At 44.0% G+C, this 13383-nt stretch overlaps 1 protein-coding gene across 7 annotated transcripts in view; it reads left to right on the plus strand.

Annotated features, from left to right (window-relative positions):
* Positions 1-13383, plus strand: part of SEL1L3 (SEL1L family member 3) — a 97662-nt gene that overhangs the window by 13545 nt on the left and 70734 nt on the right. For 6 of the 7 annotated variants that reach the window (XR_009540369.1, XM_060148398.1, XM_060148397.1 and 3 more), the window contains exons 3-5: positions 8998-9124; positions 10865-10986; positions 11340-11455. Coding sequence is in view for 6 of the 7 variants with exons in the window: in XM_060148398.1 (XP_060004381.1) it covers positions 8998-9124; positions 10865-10986; positions 11340-11455 (365 nt within the window). In the remaining variant the exon portion in view is untranslated. The remainder of the gene's footprint in view (positions 1-8997; positions 9125-10864; positions 10987-11339; positions 11456-13383) is intronic. The other variant, XM_060148399.1, reaches the window with a different exon arrangement.

Consider the following 13383-nt stretch of genomic DNA (forward strand, 5'->3'; position numbering starts at 1 on the left):
CAAGGTGACTTCAGGACACAGTGAGAACACTGGCAGTGAGTATGTCCTGGGGCTACCCCCAAACACCCCTGCATATAATGAAAACCGAAAGGGCCAGAGCCCACTTGCTGTAGAGCCAACACTTTTGGCATTAAAAACAAAACAAAACCTCTTTATTTTGAAATAATTAGAGATTTGTAAGAAGTTGTAAAAATGGGAGAGAGTCCCCTGTATCCTTCCCCCAGCTCCCCCATTTGTGACATCTTCCATAACTACAGTACAATGTCAAAACCAGGAAACTGACGTTGATCTAATACTCTTAACTAGACTGCAGACCTTATTCAGCTTACCCTGGTTTTTACGTGCATTTTTGTGTGTGCGTAGTTCTAGACAATTTCATCCTACATTTTATCTTAATAGCCCTCTTCTGTGTCTGGCTTATGTTTGTGCAGTGCTTTAAATACAGAAATATCTAGAAGAAGAAGACAAATTCCCTTTCTGTGTGTGTGTCTGCACATTGGGGGCAGGGTGGGGTGGGCAGTTAAGCCTCTGAAATCATCGAGCTGCATGCGTTTTGATGATCCGTGTGCCTCCCTCTTCCAGGCAGAACCCTATGCTAGCATCCGTCTGGAATGCCTTCCGCAGGGGTATCTAATTTGTGAAGGAGAAGGAAGCATGGGGCACACGCAGCCACAGTTTTGCTTTGCCTCCGATTGATTTTGTCAGGGCTTAATGATTCCATTTCATGTTTGGCAAATCACATATTTCTCATTGAAGAATGACGGAATCGCAAGCTGGAAGTTTTCAAATGAAGTCATTTACGAACCGGTTGAGTACTTAGGGCTCCTGAACGTACCCTTAAACTGTGAAACGGCTTTTCTTTTCTTTTGTTGTTCCTTCCCCTAGTCACAGGGCTCAGGAACAGCACAGAGGGATTTTTTTCTCCCAGCCTCCTTCAGACCATTACTTTTGGGGTGAGAACCAGTCTCATAACGCAGAGGAAAACCTTTTCTAAGAGTCAAAGTCACTGGAAATAGGTGTGGGGAGCTTCCTCCACCCTCAAAACCAACTGTTTGTATGGCTAAGAAAAGGCGAGCACTTCCTCTCCCTCTCTTAAAAAGACAAATCAAAAGAGTGTCTGCAGCAGCCCTGTCAAAGTGTCCACGACCTTTGTTCTTGTTATTGTCTGCGCGATGGAAGGGGGCCAGGCCTCTGGCTTGTTCCCAGCAGGGGCTTCTTTTTTCGGCTCTTGAAGAACAAGAGTCTAGTGGAAATAACAAGGTGGCATCAGGGCGCCACGGGGGAGCTTTCAGGCCTGGCCTTGTCACAGTCTGCAGCCAGCCCTGGTGTGGGGTGGAGGGAGACGTTTTCTGTGTCAGGTGCCTGATGTCATACAGGAGGTCTGCGTCTGAACTAAGCACCCCCCGACTCGCTTGCCTTTTCTTTTTTCTTTATAAAGAGAGAGCCCAGTCCCCACGCACCGATGTTCTGTGAGTGTGGTCGCAGTGCCCCTCCATCAAAGCCTTAGCTTCGGCTCCCAGGGCCTGAGCTGTGTGCGCGCAGACACTCTGCAGCTTACCTCCTGGGCTGGGACTGTGCCAGGCCGGGCCGGTGGGCTGATTGTCGGTGGAGGTGCAGCCAGCTTCTGTCCCGCCCCGCTGAGTAAACCTACCCCAGATCAGAAGCCGGCAGCCTTTCAGGACACGTGTGTGCCAAGGCTCGGCCACGTGCCCTTCTGATGCACCTGTTCCTGCTGCATCCTGGGCGTGTGGGCCATTGGCGGCTAGGTCCACCCTGCCTGAGGCCACTTATTGTCCATTCCCTTGGGGGAGGGCACCGGCCATCAGCTGCTGCCCCTCACCAGCCACACGTGTGCCTGACTCACCCAGAGAAAGAAATCAACCACACAGGCCGGTAGCTCTAGGGGCGCACCTGGACTTGACGTCCTATTTTGACAGGTCAGCTAGCCCTGCTGCCTCTATCTTCGGCCCGTCACTGCATATTCAGTTGCTTCTTACCAGTGTTTGCTGTCATCCTAGTCTAAGCCACCATTGTCCCTGTCTGGACTCCGTCCGTAGGCTGCAAATGGCCTCCCCACTTGCCCTCGTTCCTCACACGGCAGCCGGTGCAAGCAGCTCACCGCACCCCCTGCAGGCGGCTCCTCCCATCACACCAGGAAAAGTCAGCCATGTCCCTTAGCGTGGCCTGTGGAATCTGGCCCTGTCCCCTTGCTGGCCTCATCTCCCGCCACGCTCACCCTTGCCCACCTGTCCCAGCCACGCAGACCTGCTTGCTTCTCCCTTGATGTACCAAGTTCGCTCCCATTTTCGGACATCTGCATTACTGTCCCCTCCGCCTAAAATGCTGCTCCCCCGGATCACTACATGGTTTGCTTTCTTATCTCATTCCTACCTCTACATAAATGTCATCTCATCCGGGACAGCTTCCTTGACCACCTTATCTAAGGCGGCAGCCCCACCCCTGCTACTCCCATCCCATCGATATCCACCTTTTATTTCCTTCACAGCCTTGGCACCGCTGGACCTTGTAATTAAATATATGTAATGGCTTATTTGCCTGTTGAGTGTCTCCATACTAGAACACAGGCTCCATAAGTCCCGCTTTGTCTGGTTCCAGTGCGACGCCCTGCACACAGCAGGCTCGCGGTGACTGTTTGTTGATTGAGTGATGAATGCTGTCAGCCAAGGGGCAAGGACCCTTTCTCTTTTAGCTGATGTGTGACCATCACACTGTGACAGCACCCTCACACGGCTACGTAGGGAGCATGTGGGGCTGGGCGGCAGCCCCGAGCCTCCCCTAGGGCCAGCACACTCTGAGGCTTCCCCGGTGGAGCCCATTTGGGCTGAGCTGGTTAAAGCTGCAGTGATTCTCCTTTGCAACCACACATGAGCTCACCTGCACCCTGCACATGCCCTCTAGTTTGAGTCTGTCCTCTCCCACCCCTATACCTCGGCTAAAGAAGCTTCTTTTACAGGCAGCTGCCTTCCCTGGCTGCCCCCCAACACTCCCCCACCCCTAGTGCTGTCTTTCATGTCTTCCTGGCAAAATCATACTCATATTTCAGTAGCCAGCTCAAATTTTCCCTCCTTCCCCCAAATCACTTTTCTTTTCTATTGATTCCCACATCAGAAATTAACTTTCTACCCTCCAGCCTCCCCTTGTTCTCTGTTGGTACCCATCACCCCCTTAGGATGTGTATCATGTTCAATTCAATAAAGATTGATTGAACACCTATCATGTACCAATTTCTTTACTAAGTCTGGAGGCTCAAAGATGCAGACATGGTCCCTCTCTTTAAGGTGGTTTTACAGGAAGTAAACACAGCTACCAATCGTAACAGCTACTTTCCCTTACTGAGCACTCGCTATGTGCCAGGAACTGCGCTAAGTGCTTTGTGCGAGTATCTAATTTAATCCGCCCAGTGCTCTACTGTCGTTATTTACAGAGGAGGAAACTGACTCAGAGAGGTAGAGTAATTTGTCTAAGGTCACACAGCTAATAATGGAGCTAGGACTTGAACCCAGGTCGTTTGGTTCCCAAACACCATGCTTAACCATTAAGCTATACTGCCAGATGACATCATGCAGCTATTCACTTATTTAAGTCACTTATTCACTGAAAAAAGTTACCGAGCAGTCTACGTGTTAGGCCCTTTGCTAGGGTTCTTCACAGAGGAAGTGCCGTTTGAACAGAAACTTGAAGGATGAGTAGAGTTTTCACTGTCAGAAAAGGAAAAAAAGAAAGGCATCCAGGCAGAAGGGAAAAAAAGAGGAGGCAACGCAGACTGATGGGGGAGTGGGGACGAGCCTACATCCCTTGGTGTGAGGGATGGCAAATGAGTTTCATCTTGCACGCCAGCTCAGAGCGATGGGAGTGGCTACCTAGAGCACAGTGCTGAGAGGGATTCTGAGGCCGAGCCTGTGCTTAGTGAGAAAGGGTGTCATGTGGATTGATTACCAATGTCTGCCACAGGTGAAGCATGGAGTAGCAGCCCTGGAGCTATTATTTGTTCAGGTAGAGTCTCAAGTGTGAGATAGGCAATTCAGGATATAAGACTGGGAAGGCAGGTTGGGGCCGCACTTTGGAGGTTCTTAAATGCCGGGGTCAGGTGCAGTAAGCATTCTGTCCTAATTCTACCTATATGAACATTTTTCTGACCTTCCCTCTTAAGTCAGAAACTGGGGAACCTGGAAGTTTCCTTCTTCTCCACTCTCTTTTCACTAACAATTCATTCTCATTTTCAGGTCCAATAGATTGGAAGTGGAATTTCTTATAACAAAATTCCTTTACAACAAAATCATAGACTGAGTCACATTTTGGAGACAGACTTTACGTGTCTCTGTGAAAATATCAGCTTATTCAGTGAGACAATTCAAGTTAATGACATGATAATACTTTCTGTAACTATAAGAACTACACATTTGATACTTCTGGGAAAAAAAGACACAGTTCTTTCTTTCCCCCAGTTAATCACTGTAGACTGGATTTTTCAGTAATAGTGCTAATGAGTACCTAGCATCTGCATTGCCCTTTATGATTTCTGAACCACTTTTCCGAGGCAGAATGTCTCATTTAACCCTTAGTAGCCCCAGGGAAGGACAGTATTCTCATTCTCTCCTTACAGAGGGGAACACTGAGGCTCAGGGAATTTGTTAATGGAGTCCCAGTTCTCTATTCTTTCACCTTTGCTAAGCCACCTCTCTGAAATATGCTAATACAGTCCTAACCCAGGTTCTAAATTAGAAGGAATACACTTTTTTATAAGTTGAATTTTCACTGACATGGATCACCCTGTTTTCCTCACCCACTGGACTTTGCCTCTTTGAAGTGGATTGAACCACCACAGCGCCCAGCGCGGGGAGACCTCTGCATGAGGCTGGCTCCTCCCGCTTGCATGGAGATGCTCAGAGATGTTGTTCTCTTCCCTTGTAGCCAAAAAAGTAATACAGGTACCTGGTGGAAAGTTCAGAGAGCATAAAAGGGTTTGGGGGAAGAGTAAATTCCCACCCACCCTATTCTTTTGGTCCTATTTCTAGAAGCAAACTCAGTAACACTAGTTTCTGTGTCTGCTTCCAGAAATGTTCTCTGCCCATATAAGCATTAGATTGATAACCCCTTCTCTTCATACACACGTTGGAGGATACTATAGACTCGGCCCTGCGCTCATTAACAATACGGCAGAGATTTTTCTATGTCAGTACTTGCTACACGACCCCATTCTTTTCAATAGCTCCTTAGCATTGCGTTGCCTGACACTCCATAATTGATTTACCCTGTCCCTTGCTGATGGTCATGCAGGTCATTTCTAGTCTTTTAACATTAACAAGGTTTCTCCAAGCATCCTTGTACATGTATCTTTGTACACACAAATAAATATTTTTGGAGGATAAATTACTGGGAGTGGAATTTATTTACTCTTAAGACTCCTAGTATTGAGTATGTTACAGACTTCCTTAGGCACTCACTTCACTGCCTAGTATCCTTTGGGGTGGTAGTTCTGACCTAAATCATACTTGCTAGAAGGTAGAGTTTTTGCTCTCAGGCTTTGGCTTTGAGGAAAATAAAACTCCTGATCGCTGCTGCCTGTTTAGTGTCCTGCATTTGGAAAGCAGATTGAGTTATCGACATTCTAACTTTACTTCTCTGGGTGGGAAAATCTTAGCTTCTTTTCCTCCAGGTTCCCCTTACAAACTTTTAGCCACAGTTATTCCTTGCCTCAAGACTATCTCTAACTTCCCCACTAAGGGACTGAGGGTCTCAGCTGCATCATTGTGATGTATTTGAAGCTCATCCTGAATAGGGCTTTGTTATGTAGAAACGGGCCCTTCCCCAGAGTAGGTGTCCTGTCAGGGCTCTGATCACTATGCTGAACTGGAGAATGGGCTGTGTAAGCCCCCCAGCCACTCCACTCAGGATGATACTCAAAATACTTAACAAACAGTATGGGCTGGGGGCCCCAGTCAAGCTCCCCCGGGCGCTGGCCCTGGTGCTGAAACAGGGTGGTGCTGGAGATCCTTGCTGAGCCAGGTTCTACTCTGAAGGAGAAGCCAGGGTGGGTGGGTAGTGGGTGGGGGCTTTGGAGGTTCAAGGCAACACCAGTCATCTAACCAATACACTGACGTGTTTCAGTACTTTAACAACTAGTACAGCCGCTCAGGGGCATGCCAGCTGAACACCAGTCCTAGCTCTCTCTGTGAGGACTTGTGAGACGTGATGTGGTCTAATAAAAAGCTCATTGTTTTGCAGTGGCAGACCAGGTTTGAGTCATACAACCTTCAACAAGACACTAACCCCTTTCTTGTCGCCAAATGAAGGAGTTTGCACCACGTTATATCTAATGTCTCTTTTTGCTCTAGAATCTGAGGAAATAAAACAAGCAAAATGACCAAGGGGGTAGGTTCCAAACCTGAACTGTTTTCCTGGCATTTTGTGTTTACGTCATAATGATGCCTTTTCCCTACCTAACTTCCTCATTCAAGATTAGCCAAAGAAATGGATCTGGGGGAAGGACCTGAAAAAAGAGAGACTTAATTTTTGGCTTGGGCAGCATGGGGCACATTATAAAATTATGGAACGTGTTGGGTGAAAGACAGGTTCAAATTCTGACTTGGCCACAACTATGTTCATTTGATCATTCATCCATTCATTCATTCACTCCCTAAATATTTATGGAGTCTCTATCAAGTGTTGGCCACTATTCTGGCTCTGAGGATGGAATAATGAATGAAGTAAAGTGCATGCTCTCTTGGAGCTTACATTCTATGTAAGTGAGCCATTTAACCTGTTTGGGCCCAAGTTCTGGACTTAAGTGTTCCTACCTGTAAATTCTTTAATGGGGCATGGCACTGGTACTGTTACTCCCCATCCTTGTGCCTATGACAGCCATCACTAATCAGTTATAGCACTCCAAGCAGCCAATCAGTTACTAGAAAATGTTATCCCGGGCTAGATGAATTCCAAAGTCTTTCCCTGCACCAAAATTTCATTCATATTAGTTATTTCTAATGAAATGGAAAGACAATATTATACTGAGGGAAAATTGTAATAGAACTCCAAATCAAAGAACTAGTAAAGCTACTGATTTTACAAGAGAACCACCATCACTTTGGTTTAGTTGAATACAAAAGATATGTGTTTATAAAAATTATTTTAGATCTTTGCGTCTTAGATTTTCCCTCCATAGTCTTTTGCTGCAAGTTCTCCTATTCAGCCAGCTTTTCTTTGATCACTGGATAAAGGAATGGCTCATCAACATTCACTTTTAACTCCCTTCACTTTGGAAACCTCCATTATGAAGCCTCCTTTTACTGGAGTCAGGTTGGGCAGAATCAAATCCTGTTCATTTTGATAAATGTTTCTACTATACACTAGATAACTCAACAGCAATCACTAGCAGAAGGCTTCCCAGGGGGCTAACATGACCGTCTGGTCTCTTACATTCCACTCAACATGGTGGAAGCCAACCAAGGTTGGCTGATATCAACCTCTTGGTGAATTTTTTCCTTGGATTCTGAAGACACCCTTGCAGTATTTCCATTTCTAATCCCCTCTCTCCACTCCCATAACTAACCAGCAAGTCCGGTGTGCACAAATTGAGCTCAAGTTGCAAAGAAATAAGCTTTGAAGTATTTTTGTTGGAATTGATAACTCCACCCTTTTGGATTTCCAAATGCATCTCTGAGACTTTGAAAACATTGCTCTTATGATTTCCAAGTTGTAATGAACCAGAGGTACCTCTTTATGTAATAAAACATTTTTCCCCATTGAGGAATGAGAGCTGGGGTGTCCAATATCCCAGGATGAGGCTCCCGTAATTTCTTCCAATATTGGCATTCGGTAACTTGCGCAGAAGTCAACTCTAGGAAGCCCAGGAAAATAGATTATTTCCACCATTTAATTATGGATATTTAAACCAAGGAACATTTTAAGAAAGAGAAAAGTGATCTTTATTTCTAGGTTGTATTGGTGAATTTTTTTCTTTGAAGGGGGGTGGGGTATTGCAAATTAAAAACTCCGTATTAGCCTTGTAGGTATTAAATATAGATGAAATAACTCAGTTTTCCCTTTCAGATTTGTTACGGATGCTCCTCTTCTCTAGAACCACAGAATTCTCACACATTTGCAAAATAAAGTGGAAGCCTCCTTAGTTTTAAGGAGTATGGTTAGTAATATTTGCATAGGGTAACATGTTGAGGTTATGTGGAAAGTCTGCACGGATGAAAAAAAAAAACTGTGCAATTTTAAGTGCATAGATTCTGAAACCAGACTGCTCGAGTTTGAATCCCAGTTCCACCTCTTATTATTCAACCTTCTCTAAGGCTCAGTTTAAAGAGGGACAATAATAGAATCTATTTCATAAATTGTGAAATTAAGCAAGATTATTCCTGAAATGTGCTTAGCATGTTGCCTGGCATATTCTAAGTGTTAAATAAATGTTAGTATTTTAGCAGCTGTGCATCTATTTCCTCATCTATAGACAGGGGATAATAATGAGGATTAAATGAATTTATATATAAATATATATGCATATATTTTTATACAGTAGTGTGGACCATAGTGAATGCTACTGAAGTGTTAACTGTTATTATTATTACATAAATTCAAAACGCTTTTCTTAGCATTAGAAGTGCAGGATATAAGATGGTTAAGCACATAGACCCTGAGCTGGAAACTTGAAATTTCGCTCTACTACTTATCAGCTCTGTTACCTTAGGCAAGTAATTTTACCTCTCTATACCTCGGGCTTTTCATCTGTAGAATGGGACCAAGAAAGAATCTCCTTTATAGGGTTGCTATGAACACAAATTGAGATAGCTCTGTAAAGTGCTTCTCAGGTGGCTGGCGTATATTCAGTGTGCAATAAATGTTTGCTAATATTTTCAGACTCTTCATTTAAATGTTTGATGGGAGCTAGGCAGTGGGTTCCAGGAAGAATGTGATGTTGGAAGCAGTGTTTTTCTGGAAATAATTAAAAGGCAGCCATCTTGCTGTTTACAGATGTGGTCACCCTCCTGGGCTTTCTCTTTGCCTCCAGTGGAGAAAACACAGGCATTGTGAAGAAGTTCCCGAGATTTCGGAATCGAGAGCTAGAGGCCACCCGACGCCAGCGGATAGATTACCCAGTGTAAGAAGAGGCCGGTGATGGGGGCCGGTGGGGCGGTAGTACTCTTTTTATCTGAGGACCAGAGCAGGTTAGTGGAGCCAGTTAGGAAGACCTACCTTTGTAATATGCTTTGGAAAAATGATGAGATCTACATAGCTTAGGTAGAACCTAAGCATTCTGAAATTATTCTTGCACTTGGCAATCAATCCTCGCTTGACCTTGTATGCTGGTCCTGGGAATGACCCAAGTAGGTGAGTCAGGTGTTGGAGCCTGAGGCTTTGAGAACCTCAAAGCATTCTGAAATTATTCTTGCACTTGGCAATCAATCCTCGCTTGACCTTGTATGCTGGTCCTGGGAATGACCCAAGTAGGTGAGTCAGGTGTTGGAGCCTGAGGCTTTGCAAGGTGTCAGGTGCAGCCAGCCACAGCCCTGGCAGATTGCAGCCTTCACTTTGCCTTTTCTGTCTTGGAAGATTGGATGAGCTGCTTGAAATCTCACAACTTCTGATCTCCTCCACTGATTTCAGCAAAACCCAGATATATTTTTTTCCTTCTGCTGAATTGAAGATGCTGAAAATTGTTCATGGTTTACCTCAGACTGGATGGATTCAGCAGAGTGATTTAATTCTTCCCATGCTGCTGGCTGTAGACAGATCTTGAGTCACTTTACTAAGCGTATGTTCTTGCTACGCTTCCTTGTAATAACTTATCTTCATGAGCTTTTGCTCAGCTGGGTGGGTCAGGAGGGAGCTGTGTGGTACCATCTGTTTGTATATCTTACCACCGATTTGAAGGCCCGTTTATAAAGCCCAGAATATTCTAAAGGTCTTGTTGGGATGAGTCCCCAAAGAACCTGGGGCCGCTGCCACTTTAACCCGAACTGCGAATTGGTTACTGGGGTAATGGAGAGCATTCTCTGTACAGGTTTTGACCTTGATTCATGTTTCACATGCAAAATGCATTACTCCCAGCTTATCTTTGAACTGCTGGTCACTAGCACAATGTGTGGCATCTAGCAAATGTTCTGACAGCAAATATTTGCTGAATGATTGGTGGATCACATAGCTTGGCTAAATGTGTCCTAGTTAAGTTGACCACTGTTATTTTATCCTCACTCCACAAATCACAGATGGACAATATTTTTTCAACTAAAATAGCCCTAGTCCAGAAATGGAACAATGAGAGTAGTTGATCCACATTGGTCAGCCAGAACTGTGATACTGAATAACCTAATATGGGCATTAAAATTGTATCTGTGTGTCCTGATTAGCATATAGTGATGCCATTTGCAAATTATGGCATTTTTCTGCCTTAGAGCTTTTATCTTTGAAAGAAACAAAATTGCTCAAAAGGCCCTAATTATGTTTTTTTTTAAATCATTGAAATTAGAACAGCTTCTTATCAAGTCACCTCTTATTAAAATCCAGATTTTTATTCTGTGTCTGGCTTTATAAGCCTTAATCAAGGATTCAAATGGTGGGCCTGTGCGAAGCTCAGAAAGACACAGGAAGGGTTTTTGGCGCAAGGTACAATGTCTGCTAGTTTTGCGCAACGACGCTTAACTCCTGTCTTTTGCAGTTACTGTAACTACCTCCTTTGTCTCAAAAATCAAGCTTTGCAAGCTGATCTCCCATGATGAACACGAAGGCAAATTCATCCCTTCATTGGAAAGAAAGCAATTTACTCCGTCATTGTTAACTGTAATTACCTGCTCTTGCATGATATCAGTCTGCAGAATTTTTTTTCTCCTCACTCTTATAGGTTTACTGTTTCACTGTGGCTTTATTTACTCCATTATTGCAAGGCCAATCTCTGTGGGATTCTGTATTTTGTTGATTCTAACGAGATGTACGGCACGCCTTCTGTATTTCTTACTGAAGAGGGTAAGTATGAAACAGAACCTTTAGAACGATAGTGTAGCTTTCTTATGCTCTGTCTACTGGCAGATACGTCTGTCTAGAATAAGGAATGTTGTCAACGTGGCAATTCAATGAGAATGATGGTTTCCAAATATGGGATTCAAGTTAAACTTGTTTTCTGGAAGATTAAAACAAACATATACAGATGAATGCACATATGTGTTTTGTTTGTTTTGCTTTGCTTTGCTTTTATTTAAAGGAAGAAGGAATGTGATCTAGTCCTATAGCTTTTTAGGACAGTCGTCAAAAAGATATAGCCACTTCATTCACTCCTAAGTATTTTCTGTCGTTTTCACAAGCTTTCATTTTCCTTTTAGGCCACTTGCATATTCAAATGCATCTTGTCAAAGGAGAAGACCTTGCTGTAAAAACGAAATTCACCATACCCTTGAAGGAGTGGTTTCGCCTGGATATCTCTTTTAATGGTGGCCAGGTACTGAAAGCTCGCTCCACCGTGATTCATATCAACATCATCACTTAACTTTAAGCATTGCTGTAAAGTCAGGGAGCTAGGAAACCTGCAAAAACAAATTTGTGGTATCTGATAAACTTTTACAACCATAACACTTTTTAAATCAAATTTTTATCGTTGGAAATTTAAATCATAAGAATTCTATCCCATTTAATTAACTTTTAAAGTGCTTCTTTCGACTCTATTGTGAATGAGTAAAGAATATAGCCAGCTACACAACCACAATTATCTGAGCAATTGAAGCCTTTTCTCCTAGCGAGATAGGCTTTGGGGAGATAAATGTTAAGACAGCCTTCGCCATATTTATATAGTGTTAGCAAATCTACAACTTTTTTACAGGAAATGGATTGGTTAGTTCAGCCAAGAAATGGTTTGACTGTTTTGGGCAGTTAAAACAATTGCTTATGCTTGGCATTAAACCGACAAATAAGAACCAACAAACCTAAGGGATAATTCCGGTGAGATGGAGGTTCTTTAACTACTCTGTACTATAAGACACTGCGCATAATAGCTTCAAGCTTTCATAACGCAGATTCTATGGATTATGGCACCAGCAATGTGGATGTTTGAGAGCTTGGCTTCTGACGGTAACTCTTGGAGGAAGATTCCTGCAGCCACTAATGCATTGTGTATGATAGAAAAACTCTCTGGCATGACACATGTTCTGTGATCATTGTTAATTAGTGACATAGTGACATTGCTATAATTGAAGATAATTCCATTTCTTCATATATACGATGTCAGGATGCTACTTTCTTCTGGTTACTTTATTTTCTCATCAGCTTTTCTTTTGTTTTGTTTTGTTTTGTTTTTGCGGTACGCGGGCCTCTCACCGCTGCGGCCTCTCCCGTTGCGGAGCACAGGCTCCGGATGCGCAGGCTCAGCGGCCATGGCTCAAGGGCCCAGCCGCTCCGCGGCATGTGGGATCCTCCCGGACCGGGGCACGAACCCGCGTCCCCTGCATCGGCAGGCGGACTCCCAACCACTGCGCCACCAGGGAAGCCCTCTCATCAGCTTTTCTTATTGATGTGTAACTTTCCGATAACAAAACTGGAAAAGACTTTTTGCTTGTCTTGTGTATTAGATAATACACAGACTTCCCTTGGCGGTCAGGTCTATCACATTTCCTTTTTCTGAAGAGAAAAGAAATCAAGTCAGTCCTTGTAGCTTTCCTGAGGAGAGGCTGTAAGATGTTAGTTAGCTGGAAGTTTTTGTATGTTTGTTTCCTTAATGCTATTAGGCGACATCGCTGTGGTCCATGTTTTAGCTTCTCATTTGCATGAGGATTATGGTGGCATAGCTTTCTCTTAAGGTCAGCTCAGTACCACGTGTCACTTAGGTATCAAATCATGAGAGCAAATCACAGATCTTATTTTGCACCAGCTGTATACAAGGCACTGTGCTCAAGGAGCTCACAGACTATTTATGGAAGTCGTATTAAGCAGGTGAGGGGTGTCATAAGGCGAGCTTAATTGCCAAATGGTTCGTATTGATTCACGGAAGAGAGACCGCACTTCACCCTGGGGTGCTCAGGGGAGGTTTCATAAAGAAGGTTCCTACGAATGGGCAGAGTTTAAATGGAGAAGCAGGGAGGGGGTACTTTAGCACATCACTGGAGGTTGGCAGATAAACCAGTTTGGAGTAGAAATTCACTGCCTATAGAACGCTAATAGAAGAAAAAAATGTCTTTAGGGCGAGAATGTGGAGAATCTTGAATATCATGGAATTTAAATTACTAGTTGCAAGGCAGCACAGCGTCATCGAAGCTTTCGGAGCAGAAAAGTAAATCAAAGTAGTTCTTTAATTAAAGAGATGAATTTAATGGCAGAGTACGTGATCGGGTGAAACAGGAGAGAAGAATTAGGAAGACCAGATGCAGTGGAAAGAAA

Source organism: Lagenorhynchus albirostris, chromosome 4 (genome assembly GCF_949774975.1).
Source record: "Lagenorhynchus albirostris chromosome 4, mLagAlb1.1, whole genome shotgun sequence".
Lineage (NCBI taxonomy): Eukaryota > Metazoa > Chordata > Mammalia > Artiodactyla > Delphinidae > Lagenorhynchus > Lagenorhynchus albirostris.